The sequence below is a fragment of the Pithys albifrons genome, chromosome 1 (genome assembly GCF_047495875.1).
Source record: "Pithys albifrons albifrons isolate INPA30051 chromosome 1, PitAlb_v1, whole genome shotgun sequence".
Lineage (NCBI taxonomy): Eukaryota > Metazoa > Chordata > Aves > Passeriformes > Thamnophilidae > Pithys > Pithys albifrons.
The window spans coordinates 74484199-74510056 of record NC_092458.1 but is presented as its reverse complement, the minus strand read 5'-3'; the positions used below and the strand labels follow the sequence as shown (position 1 = coordinate 74510056).

The 25858-nt window shown below is 35.2% G+C and overlaps 1 protein-coding gene across 2 annotated transcripts in view; it reads left to right on the top strand.

Moving 5' to 3' along the window:
- CNTN5 (contactin 5) overlaps window positions 1–25858 on the top strand; it is a 619546-nt gene that overhangs the window by 389938 nt on the left and 203750 nt on the right. For both annotated transcript variants that reach the window (XM_071555265.1, XM_071555257.1), the window contains 2 exons: window positions 3365–3488; window positions 8319–8494. In XM_071555265.1, coding sequence (XP_071411366.1) covers window positions 3365–3488; window positions 8319–8494 — 300 coding nt within the window. The remainder of the gene's footprint in view (window positions 1–3364; window positions 3489–8318; window positions 8495–25858) is intronic.

Below are 25858 nucleotides of genomic sequence, written 5' to 3'. Positions count from 1 at the left end.
TTATATACTTGGTACTAAGAAGCATTATACTCCAGTATTTTTTAAGTATGCAAGTGCTGTAAAGAGAGCATTGATACTCAAAGAAAATTTGGGCACTGCTCTCAAGAATATTCTAGAATTTAAAAGAGGGATTTTACTAATATTTTGAATGTTTTCCTTATTCTTGCCTTTCTGGACAATGTCAGTTTAAATAGTAAATCCTAATGACAGTGCTTAGTGCTTTTAATTCCCTAGACTCATAATGGCAACTAAAAACTTATAAGGGGACCACAATCTAGCTGTTACACTGCTTGGTTGCAATGCACTCCTTTAATCCCAAGATTCTATAATAAATCACTAGTCTTAAATAAGACAACACTTAAAGCAACTGATTTTCTGTATCTTATTTAATAAAAGCCTGTGAAACCTGATGCCTGAAACCTGATTCCTTTGGACCTCTGAAGGCATCAGAAACCATATATGTGTATCAAAATATGTGTATGTGTGTACGTAAATATATAGCTCATATATCCACATATACAAAGATATTTAAATTATATAGAATAAGGAAACAAGACAATAGGAAAAGATCCGGGATAATTCTTGCAAAGACCACACAAAGCAGAAGAACCAGGCAATAGTTTATGAATCAGAAAAATTTGTTTCCAGGTCAGGCAGAAGGGTTTGTGTGGCTCCCCGTCCATGGTTTGAGGGAAGCATCCAGCTGTCTGTGGGACCATGGTGTGTTGTAGACTGGGGGTGCATGTGCTTCCTGGTCTTTGTGTCAATGGCTTTGTAAAAGCTGCAGAAATCTCTGTGTGACTGAGAGCGGACAAGCATGTGCCATCTGCTCCTGTCTTTGTGTGAGCTGTCTTACAGTACGATATGCTATGGGTATTTGTGAAAATGGCATGCAGGACTCATTCATTATTGTATTTTTTCTGAGTCTCCAAATAAATTTGCCAGTATTCCACCGCACCATTTGAAATGCAGATAAGCAGCTAACTACGCATTTTAGAAACATGACTTGCATGCATTGGACTTTTTCTGTTACTATTGTCTTCACTGCAGGCAGAAATAAAACCTGATTTTCTCAGTCCACACAGCACAAGTGTCCATTTGGCAACGACCATTAAGAACATAAGCTTCCATCTAAAGAGTTTATGTTATTTTGCTGAAAGGAAAGTGTAACAGAGTATTTCAGTACCACTGTTGCAAACATAACAGGTAGAAAGAACCTTGTACTGCTAGTGACACCAGCACCTAGCCTTGCATATTTTTCCGTTCTTTCCAGCAGTCTTAGACTGTGACATTATATTTATCTACAGAGTTACTCCTAGGGAGAAGTTAAAATCATTAATCTTCATTAATATACTCCCTATCCATATGCCTACTAATCTGCATGAAATAACAGTTAAATCTAAGTCTATGATTTAGATTTGCTATCATTAATTAATTCTTGGTTTTGCTAAACTCTAGCTGGATGTGAGTTCTGATTATTTACACTTACATTTATTAGTATTTTTTTTGTGCAATATAAGAATCAGGTGAGCAAATCATAAGAAATAATTCATACAATGGTTTTGCACCCACATTTTCCTTTCTTAAAATAAGTTTTGCCGGTTGAATCCATTGGTCCTCTGGCATCTACAACTGCACTGCTCAAAATTTAGTATTGGAGTTATTTTAACTTCGGTATTATAAGTACCTATCAGAAATTACTTATTGTGGTTGTTTTGATTTTTTAAAATAATGCAGATTTTTTTTACAGAAAAATATCTGCCAATAAACCCAAGTGAAGTAATGTACCTACACAGTAATGTACATATGCAGAACAGCAATCCACATGTCTTTATACAGTCCTAGAAATAGGGCAAATAAACTGAAAAATTATGGAAAACAGAAACCACTAACTGCTGCTGCTCTTATTTGTTGGCTTTGTAAACTGACCGGGTAATTATTTTAATCCATTTCAGTAGAAGCATATACACCTGAAAATAAAGGTATTTTCAAAATCTGGGTTTGAATAGTAGTGTAAAAAGACAACAACTAAGTGTGTAAAAGTGTGTAGTCACCAAAAGGAAAAGTTGAATAGCATAATGGGATTTTACATGGTCTTTTCACTGTATGATAAAAGAACTGAGAAACTGAAAATGTAAGAATTTAAAGACATGGAAATTTGCATCTCAAAACTAGCATAGTATGACCTATGCCTCCCATGTTTCTCATCCTTTTTCAGACTCCAAGAGTTTCTTCTCTATACCAAGATTCATATTCCCCTTTTCATCTACACAGATTTTATGAAGCTGTTAGCTAAATGAAAAAGGTTACAGTTCCCAAAATTGTGAAACCATAACATGTGGTTGAAGTTGTGTGGAATTGGTAAATCAATTAACAATAATTTTCATAAGTCAATGACCAAAACCCCAAGTGTTCAGGTGTACCTTTCTTACTTAAAGCAGGATGTTATAAATTGCTTAATGTGTCATGCTGTCTTCAGTATGTACTGGAGGACATCTATGACAAGAACATATGAAACCATAAAAGTGACAGAGAAAACCCCGTTCCCATATTTCATTGCAAGTAGTATGACGGTGTAACGTTTCCTCCACCCTCAAATCACTAGGTTAGTGCTCTAAATATAAAGAGCACTGTGGGATTAAATCATCCAAGAATCCAGAATCAGTATAAAATTATTAAAATTCCACAGACTTCTGGTGCACAGTGAGGATTTTCACTATTCAAGAATGCTCAGCTTTGCAACCTTTTACTTTTCTGAAGGTTAATACTTCTTACTTCACAATCAGAATGAATTGGAATCATAGATGAATTCTATGGGTCTATTCGGCTTTCCTAGTTCAGAAATATAAATTCTTATCAGAATATAGGTACATGCCAAAATTAGAGAAGACAGTGGAGGAAAATGAAATGTCAGATTTAGTTATATTTTATTTATTAAGAGCCACCAGTTGCTGCCATTCATTTTCCAAGTGATTTTTCTTAGCAACTTCCTGATGTGAGGGGGAAAACTATGTACTGCTCTTCTGTGAGATAAGCTGCTGCAAGCAGCAGGAAAGTTTTTGTTTACTTTGCTCTCTATAAGCAGAGTTAACGCTTTTTAATTCTCTTGATCTTCTCACAAGACTGCAGACCTATTGAGAAAGCCATCCTAAGGCATAATAAACACTTGAATCATACTATGTGTTTTATTGTTCACTTAATAATATTTTTTCTTTTAATGATTGCTTTTAAATACAGCATCTGAAGTAATGGAATATGAACCTCTGAAAAGTAAACATAATTTTGAATACTTTAATCTCACATTATAAGACCTATAATACATATATATTTTTTGAGATTTCCTGAACTGTATTTTTTTTCACAGAAAGTGTTGATTATGGGCCAGTGTTTGTACAAGAGCCAGACGATATAATTTTTCCAACTGATTCTGAGGAAAAGAAAGTGTCTCTGAATTGCCAAGCTCGTGGAAACCCTACTCCAACATACAGGTACCTGGTTTAGAATTTCTCTTTTTTTTTAATCTTTTCTCATAGATTCATTCTTCATTTACAAAGGGAACAAAGGGACTTATTGTTGTGTTTTCATTGGTGGCAACTCTCAATTCTGCATTTTATCTTTTACCTTTTACACTTCTTTGACTTGAAGATACTTCAGAATTCTGGATGGATGTTCTTTGAATCACTACACTTCCATTTTTGTAACTGGAAGAAATTCAGAAGCAATGCTATCACAATAACAGTCAGTTTGCCTCTTTGATACAGATGTTCCTCATTACATGGATCTGATGCACGATACAACCTCCCCAAACAGCGCAGGCATGACTAAAACATATGATACTAGATTAGGAATAAGTGGCCAGAAATTCTTCAAAATGGAATAGCATTAACTCCTCACTCTGTGGTATAAAACCTGTGTTGTATTCTTTATTGACATTCCTTGAGCAGTTTTTATTATATACTGGTGATTTGTTGATTTAAAAAAAATATATTAGTTCCACACACTATAAAAGTGCTATCAGTCCATTAACATAGCATGTGACCACGGGGAAACAGCACAAATTCTCCCTCCAAAAGAGATGAATCCTATGTTCATGTGTCCCAGGCAACCTCATTATTCTTGTAGAAATGTTGCCTTTGGAGAACGTATGTAATCTCCTTTCAGCATTCAACTGTTTTTTGCATCTTCCTAGTGGAATGCAATCACTATATGCAGAATTTCAGCATATATTTAAAGGATGGCTACAAAGAGGATAGTAGTTCTCTCTTTGCAAAGAGACATATGGAGAAGACATGGAGCAAGAAGGTTTTGCACATAAGAGGTTTCATCTTAGTATAAGAAATAATTTTTTACTGTAACAACAGTCATTGCTGAAACAACCTCCTCAGGGATGTGGCAGAGTCCCAGTCACTGAAGGTTTCCATGATACAAATGAACAAGTTGCCTGATAATTTCATCTAGGCCCCATTTTTCAGAAAAGACTGAACCAAATAACCTTTTGATGTCACTTACAACCAGGGCTGTTTTGTGATTTTGTGATATTTATTTCTTCAGTTCTCCAAAGATTAATTGATGTCAGCAGCCTCATAAACAAAGTTTCCTGACTGCTCTTCACCCGAGGAGAACTTTGACCTGAAAGGCCTAATTCAAACTGCACAGTTTAATTTCTCCCTCTGTTGCTTCCACTTGTCTTGTCTGTATAGCATTTGCAATGCACACTACCATTCAAGAGAAGGGAAAAGAGACACAAATCCTCTGTGGGGAAGATACTATTCTTCAGGACAGATGCAGAGGGAATTTAACCTCTAAAGATCTATAAACAGGCAAAGGTTTGTGTATGTCAGTGACCAATGTTTGGCATATGAAATAGTGAGAAGAGATATTTCTATATCACCAAAGATCCTGTCCATCTGCAATGGACAATAGAAATCTTAACATGGGCTGTGAGGTCTATGCTGCTAAGAATTATTTTCAGCAAAGCAAAATATAAATCTATTTGTTTAAATTTATATTAAAAGAACATTTAAAACACTCAAAACATTCAATATTATCTCTGCCTTTTTAAAATTCATTTCCTTAGTCTGTATAATTTGTGACAGTGTTCATAATGATCACTTGGATCGCGTATCCCTGCGGAAAGAGACACACTGAAGACAAGTTAATGGAGAAAGATATAGGGTTTTATTAGAAGAAGCTTTCACATTCAAACCCAGGCGGTTTGACCCAGAGGTCAGGAAGTCTTGGGGTTATATACTCCTCACGGACATCCAATCAAAAGTTCCCATTTCTCTCTAATGCCCACCCAAAAGTCCTGCCAATCTACCCCCTTCATCATGGGGGGGCAGTTGGGCCTTCTCCTATTGTTTGTCTTCTGTTATCTTGCAGATGTCCTGTTCAAAACAGCTCGGCCTTGACGAGGCCTGCCAGCTCATGGAAAAGGCACTCTAATATTCAGACTTAAGATCAGGGCAACTTAGCAGAGACTATATGATTCTAAAACCTTCTGAAATTACATTAAATCACATTCTTAGGCATCAATAACCTGTTTACAAATTCTTTATTTTTCTAGAACATTACTTCACTCTAACAGAATGAAGAATGATCACATAATTTCAGATGTCATTCTTCCTTCAAAAGGGCTTTGTTTCCCAATTTTTAAGCTCTACCCTGAAATAATTTTTTTTATTTTTTTAATTTCAGCCATTAAGGTATCTAGACACATTGATTTAGGGAATATCTCCTGAGACAAACTGATTCTGTTTGCTTAGCCTTTCTGCAAACCACACTTTAGCATCTCAATTCAGGACCTGTACAATGAAGAACACAACCAAGATCCCTTTGATGAGGAATACAGACAAATTTCCTGTGGGATCTCACAGGTCATCAGTGTTACAGAGTCATAGGCAAATGTAGAATTCCCTAAGATGCCACTTCTTAGTGCTTCCACTGCTTGAGAAACACTGTGTGTCCTCTTTTACTTATGACACATATAAGCTGGTAGTAATGTTTTGCATCATTTTCTGATGGATAAGGCAGTTGAAAAAAAGTTTTTTAGAAATTTCTTTTTGTCTGCTTAAGCCAAATTAGAATATTTTTAAATGTTATGTGTCACTTTTCTTTAAGGAAAAATGTAGCTGAGTTTTCCTATCAATCCATGACTTTGGAAGTGTTATATTTTCATTTCTGTCCTCCAGATCAGTCAGGGTACTTACAAAAATTGTCACACAATTCAGTCCTGCTTTTCCTCTAATGTGCTTGTATTATGTGAGGGCAATGCAATCATTTGGGATACACCCCACGATGAATAGGCATATGGCAATCAAGATCCAAATATTTTGGGGTAGCATTCAGAAAACACATTTCTTCATTGAATTTAACTGAAATGAAACTAAGTGAAGAAAACCAAGTAAAACAAACTGATTTTTGTGGCAGTACCTATTTGAAAATGCCAAAACATGTATTTTTTTTTTCTTTTTCAAGATCAATTATTTTTGTATTTTTATTTCACATATGTTTCACAAGGATATATGTATAAAAAGTTATCTTTCATTATGATTTCTTTCAAAATGTTAAATAATTTAAAAATTGTTGAAGGTTTACAGTTCCTTTTCTTTTTAGCTCATCTATTAATGAATCTATTTAAAAATTCAGTGAATCCTACCAAATGTCCCTAATATCCTTTACAAAGTAAAGAAATTGTCAACAGTGTTTCATTTCTTACAATAAATGGAGAAGAGGTCCTTTGCAATCACAAGTCCAATCATGAAAAGAAGGGACAAATAGTGGTTTCACAGTTCATCTTAATTCTGACAATTCTGACCTTGGAATAAGCAATATTCAGAGCTACGTCAGCTGAATTCTGCTGTCTACCTCATTTACCATGAATGTTAACAAGAAAGGGTGAATTGATAATCATTTTGCTTCATTAAAGCTACCTCTGGGGTCTCTATGTTGCCAAGTTCTTCCAGAGTTTGGAAGCTTATGGAAGTTTCATCAGGCCACTTTGAAGTTACAGAATGACTTTGAACTAATAATGAAGGAAATATATGTGCATTATAATAACTGTATCATGCCTGTTTACACTGCTTATCTCTTTCTTTGCATTCTTCTAACAATTTCATAGTCTATACAGTTTGACACAAAAGCAAATCTATATTGCACACACACACACAGGAGTTATACCAGACTGCTGGAGTCTATTCATCTACCACACAAAATCTTTCCTTTTTCAGCCAGTTGACTACTATAGGGTTTGTTGTTTCAGTCTTTCAAGATAAATGAAAGAGGTAAGACTTTTTGCAGAGAATGTCTAGGACAGCAGGGAAGTCCAGCCCAGAAAAACCCTTGCACATCATAAAATGGAGACTCTTAGGTTACTTCTGAAACCTCAGAAACATAAGTGTTTATTATAGAATTATTCAAAGTTTTGGTTCAGTTATGATACTTTCTAATACGTTCCTTCAGCCTGGCTTTTTTCATCTTGTCTTTACTGCTCAGGCTTCTTATTTCATTCCCAAACACCTCCCAGACTTAACATTCCCTCTGCAGACTCCTTATTTGATCTTGGTTTCCATTTACCTAGTAGCTGCCAGACATTCCTTGGCCATCCACCAGCTAATTTCAATCTCTTATGTTCCAGTTTTCTCTGAATTTTGTGTATATTGATCCAGCTGATATTATTTTGCCTTCGTCCTTTGCCAAAATCCTTTTTTTTTAACAGTCTGTGTACATCAATCTACCTTCCTGCCCTTCCCAGGCCTTGCTCTTCTGCTTTCCATATTTAAATGAGGTTTCTCCATTTCTTGGGCCCAGGATATCAAGTGTTGAAAGAATGGAGAAAAGAAGTTTTCTTGTTTTCATGCAGTGCATACTCAGTTCTGCCAAGTGTTAAGCTCAGCTGGGCCTAAGGTTTTAATGATAGAATATAAATTAAAACTTTGATTATCATAAGCACAGTCTAAGTCCTATATTTGACATAAAGGATGCATCTGCTATGCAGTTTTCAAGTCTGAACCTTTTGTGGACATTAGGGGGTTTTGGGAAGGAAAAAAAACAGGAAAAAAAGGAGATAATTATTTTTATTCAGAATAGGGAAAACAAAGAATACCCTCTCTCTGCAGAGGTTGCTTGTTTTGCTTGTGTGTTTTGCAGAAAAACTTAGTTTTTATCAGATGCATGTTGTGGAATGTCTCCATCCACAACTCTCCTGCACAGGGTATCTTTGAGTAGCTGTCCTTATTATGACTGGGACTGTCCAATTCTATACCTTCATTTGGCTATAGAATGCTCAAGAAGTTGTTTGTTTTTTTCTTTTTTCTAAGATGGCTTCGAAATGGAACTGAAATTGACATGGAAAGTGATTATCGCTTCAGTTTGATAGAAGGAAGTTTGATCATCAACAACCCCAGTGAAATGAAGGATTCTGGACAGTATCAGTGTTTAACTACCAACATGTTTGGCAGTATTCTAAGCAGAGAGGCTGTTCTTCAGTTTGCATGTGAGTAAAATTTTGTATAACATTGATAAATTGCATTACTTGATAAAGCTCTACATTTTAATTTGATTACTTTACACTGTCCAGGGTCTAGGTTCTCAAACTTAGAAATAAAATGCTTAGTGGAAGAGTGTGGTTTTCTGTGGACTTGGTACTTTTAAAAATGAATCAACTATCACAGAAAGTAACTCTAGTCCATCCCAAATGCTGAACTTCAATGATGTACTTGAATACTTTGCAGTGATAAATTTCACTCTTTGCTAGTTTCCTGAAACATCTATCATTTTGCCACACTGTTTGAGCAGGAAAGAAAAAACTTTAAACTTAGGAATAGAATGGGATAAAGTGCCTATATATCTTTTGGATAGTCTGCACCTCTAATATGTGTGTGAGCATAGTTTTTTATGTATATATATGTGTATATAAATATATATGCTTTATGTCCATGTCTATGAATGCATATCAAATACACTGTCATACATTATGCAGTTGAGGGTGCTTATTTTGTAGTTGTTAATGGAAACTAAAACTGTCTTGGCTTTTGAATTCAGTCACTACAATATACCTCTCAGGAGCTATCAACAATTCATGATCCTGAGTAAACGCTGTGGTCTGTCTATAGCATGCTCTTATTCAAACATACTAGCAGAAAAAACAGGGCCAGAATTTCCCACAAACCCTAATTTCCCTTCAGCACCTTATGAGAAGGCAGTCAAAATCATTTCAATGGTTTCTCTAGATAAATCCTACCATAAGTGGTTTTCCAAAGGCAAGGATGCAAAAAGAGCTCCATCCTAATGTCTCAGATCTTCATGAAAATAAGACATTACCATGAAACATGAGGCAGATCTTCACATAGCCATAGCTGGAAAACAGTGACTTTAAGGATAAGTTGCCTACCTGCATTTCTACTAACACATCTGGTGGTGTTGAGAGCTCAGCAGCTCTAGTGTGAGGTCTGAGATTCTCCCTTAATCTGCCCCTCCCTGTTAAAGTCAGGCTTCTTAAGTGCTTTAGTCTTATCTGGTGCAGATCCTGTCAAGGTATTTGGACATCATGGCACTATCCACTTACTTCTGAGCTGGGAGGAATAATGACATTTGTCAGTTTCCTTATGCCAGAAGAGTGTGCTTAAAACTCTAAGCACCACAACAGTGGTCTTATAACAGTGTTACTGGACCTCAGTTTTAAATGTAGCTTTTGAGAGAATTCTTCTGCATTTTATCTTTTAGAGAAGAAAACTAACATACAACAAATCATTTGGTTAGAAAACCTGACAACTGGTCTCAAGCCTCTGAACCCCAGATTTGCATTCCCATTTCAGAAGTGTGGCTAACATGTGGCAGTTTGACTTCCAGCTGAAAAAAAAAAGTACAGAGAAAGGGAGAGCTGGAGCTCAAACAGAAAGTCTGTGAGTTCAATAGCTATATCCACAGGTCATTCAGGAACCCAGGTACTTATAGTTACAATAATACCTTCTCCAATAAAACAAATTTAGATGAAGCTGTAAAAAGGAAAAAATAAAATAAGAAAGAAGAGATTGGATTGGGTGGGTTTATCTTCATTGAATTTTTAAGTTTGTAGTATTAGTATCTTGCACAGCTGCTTTTGCAGGTAGGAAAATAATTAGGCTATTATATCTTCAATGTGATATCTGTTAAAGTATTTGGGAATTGTAACAAAAGTTTTTCATGGAGAAACACTAGCTGGAGGTGCTGAGGTGTAGCAAATAATGCTGCAGAACTTGAAAGAGAGAGGCTGTTATAAGGTCATAATAATCTTTTTTAAATGATGGAGCAATAACTGGTTGAAGTTCTTATAGAAGTTTGTGAGCAACTTGTTCATAAGAGCAATTTCAAGTTTGGTGTGTATTTGTAGCGCAACTTCTATGCAGCACAACACTCTTTTCCAATCTCAGTTCAAGGCTTCTTCAAATCCCTGATCTTCAATGGGTGGTGTTCCTGTTGAAACAATATTTACATTATGCAACAACTCAGAATTTAATATGTGATGTCAGCACAGTGTAAACTCATAGTAATGTATCAGAAGCTTGTATCGATGAAAAGTTGCAGTAAGTCAGATCTTAGGGAAACCTTCTTCAGTGCTTTACCACCTTTATAAATATTGTTTGTTAACAGCTAGCTTCCATGTCTCCAGCTATTTCCAGTAAGACAGAAAGTAAAGCTTTGAAAAAGATTTTTGTAAGGAAAGATCCTCCCCTTATGTGATTAAAGTATTTTGTACTCTAGTATTGGGCTCTAATGTCTTGAAGAGTAATCTATAATCACAAGGATAAACAAACAAAACCCAAAAAAACCAAATGCAAACTGAAGTTCATGGACTTGCTTGAACACATGGTTTGTACTGTTGTGGAAAATAGTTACATCTTCCCAGCTTGAAGAGCTGTTCTTCTAATTAAAGAGAGAAATGGTATTCAGCTCCACAAAAAACAGCAGAGACCATTAAACAAGTCCTTTGACACTATCTTACGGGAAAAATTATGTGCTTTAATGTGCCTATGAAAAATATCACAAAACCCGAAAATGGAGAGCATGCTTATTGCTTTGCCTCTTAGTTTTCTCACAATTCCATGGCCAGAAGCCCAATTGCTATGGTTATTATCATGTAGTTCAGCATTGGTGATGCATTGCAAATGTAAGTGTTCATGTACTATATAATTTGCAATATGTGTGCATAGTTAAAATAGGACTTTGAAATACTTATATGATGTCTTTGGATTTGAACTAAAAAGAGATATAAAATGAACATTGCTTTATTTATGTGTAGAAATATAATGAAATAACTTAGTAGATTAGTGGTTATTTTTATGGAACAAAATGGAAAGACCAGTTAAGTGCAGTTAAAGGTCCGTTTGAAATTTTAAACTACCATAGTAAATACTTACAAATATTTAAACTCAATAAAAGTTCTCTTTTTTTTTCCTTCTTTGCATTTCCCATATAGTCTCATGTCCAAGGTCATGCTGTTTTATGCTATTTTAAGAAAACAAGAAAAATTAAGAAAAAGAAAAAGAGAGAAAAAATATCTCCTGCTATAAAACAAATGAGCCAAAGTGCATTTTATCAATAAAACCAAATATTCACCAGGAAAATATTTTCTCTTTTATAGAATTTTATACAGAAAAAAAATGTGGGAAAATAAGTCCTCAGATAATATTGACAAAATGTTATTAGAATTTACATTGACAAAAACCAAATCACAATTCTTTATAACAAAAATCATAAAGTCACCTTTCAGAATTTTTCTCATTATGAGTTATTAAAAAGATAAAAACTGTTCATTTGCTTCAGATTCAAATGCCATTTGTACTCCAAAAGTAACAAGGAATAGTTTATATACAAAGTGTCTTTTTGTTTTAACAAGATTCTAATCAGTATAGTATAGTGTAAGAGCAATATCCCATCATAATGTTAATGAATTTGGTAGTTCTGGGTGTTTAGCCCTATGGAAGAGTTATTTAAATCCAAAACAAGTATTTAAAGATTCTGCAGTAAATGGAAATTAAAAAAAAAAAAAGAAAGCGAGAACATTCATTATTCTAGCTTAAGATTTTATTGCATTAAAGAAAGTGTACATCAGGCAAGTAAAGTAAACGGTTGCTGGAAGAAGAAACCCAATTTTGTTGATCACCTAGTAATTTTAAAGTACGCAACATCAAAAGTATTTTCAGGATATGAAACAATGACAAAGTGTAAAAATTTTGTGAAAGAACTTATGCACTAAGCATACATACATTGTTAGATTGGTCTCTTATTTCCTCATTTCTGTTGTTGGAAATTTTTGTGACCTAAAGGGAGTATTTAAGAATTAAGGATTAATAATAATTTCTCCATGTAGGCTACTTTTGCAATGTGTACTTGAGTTAAAAATAAGTGATTTGAACCTGCTGAAAAATTGAAAAAAATACAGATTTTAACTTGAATAAATCTACCTGCCTTAGTAAAAAACAGCTGCAATTTTGTGATAGGTTCCACACCTTCTCTTTGGAACAGTGTCTTAAAACTGGCTACAAGTATTTTGTGTTTACCTTTGCCACATGTACAATCTCTGTATTCCATTAGGTCACAAAACAAAATTGCTTTTCTTCATCTGTAGATTATTCAACCTTTTGCAAGGCTACCATCTCTGTGATGTTTACAGCCTGAGCTAAAAACATGGAGAAGTGATAGAAGAAAACAACTTCTCACCTGTCATTTATGGAACTCCTCACTCCAATTTTATTAATCCAGTTGTCACTGGCTTCTTTGTATAATTTCCTTTTTTTCCCTTTTTTACTATCTTACTGAAGGAAGGGATCTGTCTTCTAGTTCGGATGTGGAGACTGCTTCCTAACTTTTCCTTTATTTATTTGTGCAAGGTGGGACAACATCGCAAGGAAGGATAGTGAGATTTTTATTACAAATGAAATTTCACAGCTAAGGTCTTCACTGACTATAGGACTTGGATCCAAACCCGCAGCTACAGTTCCCCACATAAATGTTCAAACCACTTACACATGTCTATTTACAATTGTGCAAATCTAGCCCTTTCCTTTGTTAAGAGAATCAGAAGGAAAATTTAAACTAAAATGTATATATTTTTCATATAAAAATGATTAAAAATGCAAGTTTTAATCAAATTAGAAATTTTTGATCTAACTTTGCAAAACCAAGTTCTTTTAATTTTAGTAGGGATACTTTGTTGCTTATAGAAATATTCAGCTTATATAACTAAGTCCAATAGTACAAGATCTTAAGAACTTTGGCCCTAGTCTTTCATCTTAAAATATCTGCATAAACCTTTAGAAGTTGATGGCATGGTGTATATGCTTAAAATTAAGCACATGCATAAAATCTGTTGTTGTTAAATATGAGGCTCTCTGAAGCAAGAGCTGAAACATTCTATGGATTTGTTGTCATAATGTCATCATGACAGATGCATAATAGGTTTAATTAAGCCTTCTCTCATTCATTTCTTGATACTTTCTTCTTAAATAAATAAATACCTTAAAACAATAAACCACATCTTTAAAATAGAAGAAAACATTACAACTCCTTTTAACCAGCATTTCTCAAGGAAGTTTTCCTTTTGGAAAAGATAGATCTGGCTTCACCATTGTGACTGTGGTGAATCTTGGATGAAAATCTGCCTTCAGCCTTGCTTTACGTAAGTGAATCTTTCACCCAAGTCTGAAAGCAAGTCTGGAGAAACAAATAAAACAGCAGGTCACCTAAAACTCTGAAGACAGCATCCCCCCTTTCTGAAAGAATGGCAAAGATATTGAACCTTTATTTGTTTATCAAGTTTCTGAAAAGAATCATTGAGTGCTGCCAGACAGTAATCCTTCTGGGAGTTCAACCATATTCAGGAATCTTATCCACTGAAGGCTTTGGGAAAAAAATACACAACTTGTCTCCTGGAATGCCCCTTCCACAGTATGCCTTCAAAAATGGTCTCCTGATGCTATTGACAGCAACCTGTCTAGTAACATAAGATCAACTCTGGTAGACTCTCTGTGTGTTTCTGTCCCTTCAGTTCTGCTTTTGAAGCTGTCTGAAAATCAGTCAGTTTCTAGTTTGCCATTGCTACATCAGCATTTAAAGACCAACTGCCTTGCCTGTCCATTCGATCACTTTAAGGAGCAGAGGAAATCCAGTTCTTTCCTGTCTACAAAAGCAGATGCGCTTTTTTTTCCTTTTTTTTTTTTTTTTTTTGTGAAGACAAGAAGAAGGTAGGGAAATTCTTTTACTTTCCCTCTGTTGCCTCAAACCAGTATCTTGCCAGCTCCAAAAGCAGATCTTTTCTTACACTAGTAAATTAAGCATTCCCTAGCACTGAGCACAAATGATATGGAAAAGTCCACATCCATAATTCTAGACTCTTTTGTCTTCCAAGACACACAGTAATTGAAAAATGTCTTTTGAGAATGGCTCCTAATCACTTCTGCTAGCAGCCAAAATGTGACAAAGATTGTCTTGGAGAAGGCTATGGTCCCACCAAAGTATCCCATGGACTCTTCTAACACAGTGACAGTGTCCATGAAGAAAATCCAGTACAGATTATCTCTTTATACTTTTCACTATACTAATATAGACAATGTCTTTGTCTGTAAGGCAAAAAATTTAGACTTTCCTTGTTCTCCCAAAGAAGTTGGTTACTTTGTATGTGTCCTTACAAACAACTCACTCATTCCTTCACTTCATCCATTTGACTTTTCTGTGGGGAAATCCTACGTTACCTCAGCCTGAGGGACATTTTGACAAAGCTGAGAACCAAAACTAAGGAAGCTCTAAAGCAGTAACTATTTTATTCTTAATTAAATTTAATATTTATTCTTTTGCATGATAGAATTAGAATGAAAGCAGCTTGAAAAGTTGAGGTCAGATCTCTGATTAGGGATTATACATAATTTCACTGCAAATTTGATACTCATTAGAATAAGTAAGTTACTAGCTTCAGAAAAAGGTATCAATTCAGGATGTACTCCATTGAGCAACATTTATTATCCCATTTCATTTGTATTGCACATAGACATAACTTCAATCTCATTGATCTTCATATCCATCAAACACCAAAAAATTATGATTATTTCCAAGTACTCAAATGAAAATGTGATTTATTGATCTTGTCAAGTTCACTTATTGCTACATAAGTTTTGAAGCCAAAAAAAGTATTCTGAGGTTTAAGCTCTGCTTAGTCTTTAACTCTGAAAATGTACTTTAAACAATGTATTTTATATTTTCCCTTTTGTAGAAGAATTAATAGAAGTCAGTCATGTAGGGAAGCACAGTTTGAAATGTAATTACAGCAATCATTTAAAGATGCGTAATACATCTACTGACTTCTCATTTCAGCATTCTACATTTCTCTGTAGGACTGAAAGGCTGGTGTTTAACCTGCCTGTAACCTACTCACCTGTATTTCACAATGTAATCTATCATGCTAATGAATCATTAGTCTTGGCATTTAAATATAGATGACAGTAATTAAGAGTAGCACTACTAAGTAGGGGAAATTCTAAAAGGCTGAAGGAGAATTTTGTGCAAAGACCATAAAACACTCTAAACTTTCTGCACAAGTTCTACCTCAGACTGACTTTTGCCAATTGCCATGGCATTTCTCTATTTATACCCTTGCAGGTGTGGCATATTGTGGTTAGCAGTACTGTACCTTCTTTCAAATGAAAGGTGTAGTTTTACTTGAAATTTCTTGCATGGTATTCTAGTGCTTCTATGACATTCCTGCCTTCATTTAGCTCCCTTTGTTATCCTGACTCACAAGTATTCTGGCTTTCCTGAGAAGCAGATCAGGCTCCTGATCTTGTTGAAAAATAAGCTTGTCTGTTAGGTTATTCTTCTGTTCTTAAGTGCAGATGCATAACTACTTGTGATAGTACAAAGGAAAGAGCAGCACATGTCTGGAAGGAAAGAAGAGAGAAGTGTACAGAGTATTTAAACTGATCTACTCAGGAACAACACTATAAAAGCAATGGAGTCACTTTTGGTAATAATTTGGAACTCAGAGATAACTTCTAGGAAAGAGCTGAGTTCTAGCTGAGTTAGTAACACTCTGGAAGAGGTATGAAGTTTAAGAAAAGCCTACAATGAATGAAGGAGGTTGATCATCAAAAAACCAACATGTGGAAGGCTGTGAAACACATGGATAAAGTGAAAATTAGCAAGAGTCAATCTGAGCTAGCCTGATAAAGGAAATTAAAAGAAATACAGATAAGCTTTTTTAGCTTGATTACTAAAAAGTAAAAAGAAAAATAATGGGATAGAAGTAAAGTTAATGTACATATGACTCCAGCTTCAGTGGTTGCCTTTCTTTGGTTTTCCATAAAGACAGGATAGCTTGTATGTCTGTTATCATTTGGAATATGAGATACCAGAAACAGAACGACAGGTACCAGTTTTGATGTGGGAGAAGATAAGAATGGTAAAAGTAAATCCACACTTAAAACGTACTAGTTCCTAAAAGCTGAGGCTTCTACCACATCATGAGTTCTACTAATGAAAATAAGTACTTCAGTGATATAACTTTAGAACAGTATGCAATTCCAAGGCAAATTTGTCCTTTGTCTTTCTTGATATTTTCACTAGTGTTCACAGTGCAACAGTTAATTAAAACACCTAAATGTGCAAAAATGGGAAGAATTCTCAACATGGAATTGTATTCTCAACTAAGTAATTATATATTTTTACTGTTTTACACTCAAAATCATGAACATGGTAATATAACTGTTGATTTGCATATAATTTCTTGTAATTATTTTGAAAATTAAATCAAAACAAATTCCAAAGATAATTTCTCACCAGTGTCAATGACAACATCAAAAGCATCTTCAGATGACCACCATGTGATGGTAATGTCAAGTACTATAACATGATAGTCTTAAATTCAGTGAGATTGGGTAGAAATTTTGCATCTGCCATCAGGCCCCAGAATTTCATAATTTATTCTGTACTGGTTTTAAAAGTCAGCTATTAAAAGTTGGTTTCATAGAACATGGTACATATATAAAAAAGAAGCAAATCCTGTATTGTATTGTAACCTGTCTCCATATACAAACACACACGCACACACAGAGCTAAACAATAAAAATACCCCAAACAAACCTTTTAATTAGGTTTCAGCCCTATGTCTCATCAAGCATGGAAATATGTAAAAATGTACTTAGGATTCTATAAATATGTAAATCCTTAAGCCACCCACCTTCCCACACTAATTAAAAGAAAATGTATTAAGTCAGGAACTTATAATATGCTCTGTATCTAACTACACTTTAAATATTATGGTAAATTTTATTAGAGTTGCAAGGTCAAACATCCAAGGTACAGGATAAGGGATTTATCATTTTCTATGCAATCTGAATTTTGCCTTGGATGCAGGAGTACTACAATATAAATTATTTGCCACATAATCTTTTTTTCTTTTTTTTTTACATTAGACTCAGTAGACTCAGGTCACAGAAGAATTACTGCACACTTACTGAACACTGTTCTATTTCCTATTGTTCAGTGCACAGCCCCCTGCCTTCATTAATTCAGACTATTCAAAACCTACTCTGAAGACGAAATTAATTTCCTCAGAAGCTTTTTATGGTGCTCATCATTACAGCATCTAAGTGCTTCATGAACATTAATACGTTTATTTTTACAATGTCCCTGTGAACTGAGTAGGTATTGCTATCTCCTTTTTATAAATGGAAAACTAAGACATGAGAGATTAATGTAAAATATGCAGTAATGTGGGGAGCTGTATGTGAGCTCGTGAGGTGCCACTTTTCCCATCTGCTTAGCAGAGCCAGAACTGATCACTTTCCTATTCATCACTATGTCCAATCTTTCTCAGTCTTTGTATCAGTCATATCTCAATCCTGTATCTGGTTTCTGATCTCTCTCCTCCTATCGATTAGGCTACTGATCCCATTTGCAGTTTCCTTACTTACTGAAAGCATCTGTTTGACTAAAAAGGATAGTAGCATCTTTCTAGCTCCATTTTAGCCTTCATGTACTCATTTTGTTTAATTGCCTGCAGTTCCTCTGTCTCTTTCCCACTTCCACTCTCTCAAACCCTCTTTCACCCCTTGCCCTTATTCAATACCTTCTGTAGTATGGTTTTATCTTCTATAACCTGCTGCATCATTAAGAGATTCAATGGACACTTAGTTATTTTTAACTAAAACTGGGAGTAACTGAAACAGGATTTTCCAATGTAAAGATTTTACCATCTTAATCTGATGATATCTGTTATGTTTATAATAATTAGTGGATTTCTTACCAGTACAAATATCTATTGGCAGAATGGAATTTTAGAATCAGAACATTTTTACTATCTTCAAGCAAAATAACTTAAATTGCTATTCCACTAGCTCTCATAAATAAAGTGGGCCAAGTCTTTGAATGGAAAACTGGTTTGGTACATTGATTATGAACTTCTACTGATAATTCAGTGTTTTCTCTTTTAAATTATTAAATCATATACTGCAGAAACATTATAATGAAATTGGTGCTCCTTGGATAAATTTCTGCCTGAAATGGCATTTCTACCTAAATAATCTCCATTTACCAACATTTTCTTTAGTATCAGATTGCAACCATCTCCCTTGTTCATTAATATGCCAGAGATTGACTGAGACCTGTGTTTTGTTTGGTGACTAAGATTTTAAGATTTTAAGTCAATCTTCAGTCATATCCTCTGAATTCGAGTGTCTTTTTTTCTATACTACTTTACAGTTTACAAATGAAAGACTATTGTTGCATCAAAACTAGAGTGTAAGAATTATAGAAAATCTTAGCATATGGTCTTCATCAGCCATGACAAACCACAAATCTGAGTAAAAACTCTTTTAAGATTGTTCTTTGTTTCACTGCTGTTTATATAACCTCTGGTAACACGTTGTACTCTGATACTGAGAATTGGAATCTCTATTAATTTTTAATTAAGTCTTAAAAACTGTCATAACCTCATTAAAATCAAATCTGCTAAAAAAAGTGAAAGTATTATAGATAAAATCATTCAGTGAAAGGAAATGTTGAAGTATTGGTAAGCAAATCCAAGCTAGCTGAACAAAAGACACTAAGTATCCTCAATTCAAGATTGCCTTGTGGCAATCTGCACTGAGGAGACAATCCTGTAAGTACTTTATCCTGCCTAACACAATTGCTAGCAGTTCATTCTAAGTCACTGGGATAGCATTCAGGATAAAGATCTTTGCTGCATATTTTGGTCGAAGTTCTCTGAAATAAACAGGGTTGTGTACTACGTGATCAAAGGATATTTAAATACCAGCATACTAGTTCCACAGGAGAATTAAGCACTTCACTTTTTTAATTGAAAATTGATCTTTTTATTATTTCTTTCATGATAAATTCCAAAGTAATATGTTTTGAAGTCAGCAAAATATACTGTTTTAATAAAAGCTAATTATTCTGTATACATTGGTCAAGAATATCCTATTATGGTGACTTAAAATAGTTTTTACCATGGCGTTCTGAGTACTTCAAATTTGACTTTGTACTGTGCTATACTAAAAATAAAAGAAATTCATGATTATATGTAATATATACTTAGATATGGCAAAACTTGACAAGCACTGCCAAGACTAAAAGTCTAAAGGACTACTTTTATGGATAAGACTGTTCTTACAAAATACTTCTCTGATGATAAATTTACAAAATTAGAGAACACAGTATTGAGAGTGAAATGCCATTATAATGATTTTTTTTCAGAAAATTATGACACTAAATCTTTAAAATTCTGTTCTAGTTATTCAATTTTTGAACTGGAGTTACAATTACAGAATCTGATGAGGAAGGAAAGGCTGTGTATGATGTTATAGTGAAACTGACTCTTGCAGTCATTTTTGTAAACTTCCTCCCTCTTTTTTGTACATTTTCTTCTTAAACAGTTCCACAGGCAATAAACCATCCTTGTTCAGTGTATGTACCTAATGACAAAGGCTTGCACATTCTCCCTTGTCACCTAGACCTAAAGGGAAACTTACTTGCAGCTCAGAAGCTTATCTTTATTAGCTGTTTTTTCATATACACTCCTATATGTGTGACCATAACATTGATAAATATTTTTCCCTGTGGAAAAGATTTACATAAAAGAACATAAGGTAAAAGAGTTAGAAACAGAAGAGACAAAGCAAAAACTATCCAGATGCAAAGTCTGTGGATTCTCTGACTGCTTTAAATGAACTTTGTACCAGACCAATAACATGAAAAGAAACATGCTTTACAAAGACCATTTAAGAAAGACATTAATCTACTATCAAGAGTATCCCCTCATTATTTGGAAACAAATTCAACTATGTATTTTTAAGAGACATAGATCTAAACCATGTATAAAATTTGTTCAAACTTTTAGGAAAGGGAATGAAATTCAAATGTTTACTTTCATAGCATCACAGGCCACTTATTAAATATCAGTAAGCTGTTTACTGAAATAAATTTAAATAAATAATGGGAGCCGGACTCAATAATCCTAATGGGTACCTTCTGACTTGAGATATTCAATGATTCTATGAATGGAGGTATTTTAGAGTATTTTATGGACTTGTTGCAATCATATCACACAATCATAGAAGGATTGAGTTTGAAGGGACCTTAGAGATCACCTGGTTACAACACTGTTGTAGTTTGGGATTATTATGTAAATTCTCTCCCCTGCCACTTAACTGCCCAGGCCAGCGGTTAACAAAAGAAGCAGTTAACTGTGATCGCTGGGGTGGGGGCAGGTTTGTCTCTTTTGGTTTTTTTTTTTTTGGATATTCTGCTCAGTCTTGGCTCGGCGGAAGGGGGGAGTGGGGACTCCAAGGAGGCAGGCTGCCCTGCTGGTTACTGCTGGGGTTTTTCCCTGGCTGTCTTGCCGCTGCCTACTTCGGACCACCTTTTCCTGCCGTGCTGCTGCCTGCCTTGGATTTGCTGCTTCTTGGACGGGGAACACAGGGGGAAGAGACTGAGTCCATCTGAAAGCCCACTGCTCGTCTGTTTCGCTGGAGAGGGACTGAAACTCACTCTGCAGCCAGCCGAGCTGTGACAAGGACACTTAAGTATAACCTTTTCTCCCGGAGGAAAACCTGCTGGGTTTTGTTGTTTGTTTTTTTTTCTCTTATGGTGTTGGGGAAGTGGGTTGCACTAGTCTGTTTACATATATATATATATATATATATAGCAGTTATCCTTCTTGTATTAAAATTCCTTTTCTTAAATTTGATAAAGAGTGGTGTGATTATTGTGGAGGAGGCCCCTCCCCTGCTTGTGGGTAAAACATTTTGGTTTTTCCCCTCAAACCGAGACAAACACCTATGCATTGTCAGGGACACCTTATGCTAAATGAGGTTGTTCAAAGCCACATCCAACCCAGTCTTGAGCCCTTACAAGGATGGGACACCTACAGCTGCTCTGAGCAACCTGTTCTGGGAACCCAACACCCTCACAGTACAGAATTTTTTCATAATATCTAATTTAAACTTACCCTCTTTCTGTTTAAAGCTATTCCTCCTTGTCCTATCACTAACCTTTCTGATAACAACTTTCTCCCCATTTTTACTCCAGGCCTCCTATCATTCATTTTAAAAGCAGCGATCTATTATCTTCTAAAGTAACACATGTTTTTGTAAAGAAATTACATGGCATTAAACTATGGCCATGCCACTCTTATGCCCAATCTCGTCTGATCTTGGAAGTTAAGCTGGGTCAGGCCCAGTTAGCACTTGGATGGGAGACCTCCTGGGAATACCGGGGTCTGTAGGTTCTAGTCCTGAGGACTTCACTGTCACTGTCCAAGCTCACTTGGCCATAGCAGATGAACCTCAAAAGTTAAAGGGTGGGGCCAGTTCTGCAAATGCTGTGCCTCACCTAAAAAATCCACTGTGCAGGCTCAAAGGACACACCCATGTGGGGAGAGCCCTTCCCAAATCTTCCTTCACAAAGTCTAGTCATGATGATATATGGCATTTAAAAAAAAAAAGATGGAGAGATCCCTACCAGACAGATTTTGTTTTGAGAGAATACATGCGTTTTTATCAGTAATACATTTAGACACATACCAATGCCTAATATTACACACCACATTTTCATACGAGTAATTCTATTTGAAAATAATAACAATTCTTCACATCAGCTGTTTTGTACATCAAATAAGTGGTTTGCAACCCTCTCTAATAAGCTTGCTTTTCATTCCTTTCACTTTCTACAACAATGTTGGAAGATCTATAAAATATGAAGTTGTTTATTTTTTGTTTTTAAATAGCCAAACTTTCCAGATCAGCGGCAAATATTTCTTATCTTCAGACTATTAATGTGAAGCCTAGCACTCTGTTACAGTGCATTGCAATGAAGACAGGATTCATCAGTCTTGCTTCAGTTAGTCAGGGCTGCCAAGTTTTTGTGCTCTTTTTCTTTTTTATTTTAATCTTACTGTATATCCTGAAATATTATGAGACTTCTAGAACATTGCATACATGTTCTTCTTTATTCTTATCTCTGTTAATGAAAAACACTCAAGGTAAGTGAATCAGTCACTGATGTATAAAACTCAAACCAAATGCTTTCAAAAAGCAAGAAATACTGCTTGTGGTTTAGCAGCTGAAAAATCTGTAAATGATGTCTCTTTTATAGCTCCATGCTTTCACTATTGATGATCTTAAAATGCTTTTGTCTACTTCAACTGATACTGTTCCCAGATAGTAATTATGACTGATGGGTTTTAAGCAAAAACTACTGATATGTCTGTTGTTTTTTTATGAAAATGCATACAAACTAGGTCACTGCTGCAATATGCTGGAAGATAAGTCTTCATTTTGTAAATGTTTGAGATTCCAGAGGATTTACATCTGGGTTTGCTCAAATCTACCGTAATACTGGAATGAAATATTTATACTGGAGTTAGTACAATCAGGGTTCTTTTTTTTTTTTTTGACAAATTGGGTCACCTTTTAGGGAATTAACAATGTATGAGCTGCAAACTCATGTGAGGTTGTGATACATTGCTCATTGTAAGCACCATGATATCTGCACATATGGGCTAATACTATAAAAATATCATAAAGTAGCTGGAAAGAACATTCTCCTAAACCAGTGAGGGCAAAATAATAGTATCAGACTTCAATTCTGAGTTGAAAAATAATGTTGTTGTAGAGCCCAAGAAAGGGAAAACAGGCATTACAGAAACCATTTTCCATCATTAATGTGACTTTTTGAAAAAATCTTTTCTAAATATCTCCTCACTAGGGTTACTTGTACATTCATATTCTCTTACTTTGATTTGTTTTTTTGTATAAGTTATTTACTCATATAAATTCCTGGGAGTGCCCAGACAAAAATAAATATGTAGTCAGAGATTTAAACACATATATATTATACATTGAAGACATTTCACTGTCTTCAATGTTAATAATTATTGTCCCTGCGTGAAGGAGACAGCTGAAACCAGTGTCATTGATTTTCAAGATGGAAGCCAACAAGCAACATCTTGAAACTTGATTCCCAAACTAAATCATTAGTGAGCAACTCACATCTCAATGTGATCTAGGTTATCACATCTGTGGGACAAGCAATCTGGAATTTGTATCCATTGGCTGTTTTGACATTAGAAGGGTCTTGTTTCCTGACTTCATAAAAGTTTTCTCAGGTGCAAACACGAAGGCCAGGAAAGATTTGTGTGATATAATACGCAAAATTAAGTTAAAAGTACAAAAGTGGTATTTTTTTCCTATATTTTTAAACATATACAGCCAACAAGTAAAGTACCTAGCAGGAGTAACATTACATTCACCATTTGTACCTCTCAGATAGAAAAAGTTGCCAAAAGTAGAAATACCTTGTATACATTAAGCATAGGCATTTTGTAAAAGGACTATAATAAAAGGTTTAAAAGTTTCAGTATTTGAATTATAATGGCTGCAAAGATGATGTTTTCACTTCAACTCTTTAAAATACTGCTTGAAATGGAATGCATTTAGGCACTTAAAGTTTGATTTATAAATCTTCTATTTACTTTTATGCAGGTTCTTTGCATAGTTTACTTGGTAAAAGTAGAACAGTTTTCATTTACATAAATCATATTGTTCTTTTCTTTTTTCGTGGAAGCACTTGTGGATGCTATTTTATTCTTGTTTCAAAAATGCACATTAAGATAAAAAGGGGCTGAAAATGTGAAAGAACTGTGGTTATCTCAGACTTAATAAGTAGATTGCACTGTAATGTATTTCATTTAGAGAATAATACTGGAAACATTTTACAATTACATGGAGAAACTAGAACTGCCTGGAAGATGGTAAAAGAGGAAAAAAATAGTTCCTCTTTGAAACGGTGTGTTTGGTCTCATGTGACACTTTAAGGATATTTACACTGAACTTCTTGCTACGTGATTTTTCTATCTGTATATGCATTGTTAAAAAAGTAGTGCTAAAGTACTACTCAGGAGAGCTTCCTAATTTTCCAATGATTTTCATCCATGAGAAATTTGAGTAAAATAATGAAGATCTGCAGCATTGATAACTGAAGTATAAACAGACAACTGATTACCACTTATGTAAGGGGTCCCAAATTTTATCATGTTCTAGACGTGGGGCAGAAAGGAGAATATTATACCTTTTCTGTAAGAAGAGGTCAAATGCAACAAACTGAGAGCCAACTGAGATAACATATAAATATGATAAAGGAGACAGTGGATCTGGTGAAGTTTGCATGGAGAAAGCTGAGGTATCCAAAACCTTTTTTTACCTGGGCTTTACACTGGCAGTTTCTCTTCTCACATCTCTTGAGTCCCTGAATATCTAGGCAAGGACTGCAGAAATTAAGCCCCACCTATCAGAGACGAATAGAATAGAATAGAATAGAATAGAATAGAATAGAATAGAATAGAATAGAATAGAATAGAATAGAATAGAATAGAATAGATGTTTCAGTTGGAAGGGACCTACAATGGTCATCTAGTCCAACTTCCTGGCCAGTTCATGGCTGTCCAAGTTACATGTTATGAAGAGCATTGACCAAATGCCTCTTAAAACTCTGACAGACTTGCAATATCAAACAACTCTCTAGGAAGTCTGTCTCAGTGTTAACTACCCTCTCAGTAAAGAAATGCTTCCTAATGTCCTAAACCTCCCCTGATGCAGCTCTTAACCATTCCTGTAAATATGATCACGGCATACAAGAGAGAAAAGAGCAATACCTCCCTGTCCACATCCCCTCCTCAGGAAGCTGCAGAGAGCTGTGAAGTCACCCCTCAGCTGCCTTTTCTCCAAACTAGACAGGCCCAAAATCCTGAGCTGCTCATAGGACATTCCTTCCAGCCCTTTCACCAGCTTGGTTGCCCTCCTCTAGATACCTTCACATCCTTCTTAAACTGTGGCACCCCCAAAACTGCACACAGTACTCGAGGCAAAAGTACTGATCAGTGTTTATACATCATCTTGATCATGACTTGCAATGTGTGTGGACCCTGAGCTCCTTTGAACTAGTGTGATAGTGGTATGATACCAGCATTCTGCTTTGTAGCCATGGCAAACAGGAGTAAGGGACGTGATCCCTTCCTTGCTTATTTGGGTGTCTTTTTCTATATATTCAAAGTTACAGCACATTTAAGAGTATTGTGCTTATATTTGTGTCATCCCGACATTCAATATACATGACTTCTGCATGGATTATGACTTAACTTCTCATTCACAGAAGTGAGAAACGTAAATCTTCTTTTAATGCAAAAATATAATCCTATTCCTATTTTTTTCATCAAAACAGGAGATAGAAAAAAAGAGTATTTTTAAGGGGTGTTAGGAACTTGGCTACTTCCTCTGCCTGATCCAGCCCAGGACCTTCGTGCCCAACTGCTGGAACCCAGCCTGGTGTCCAG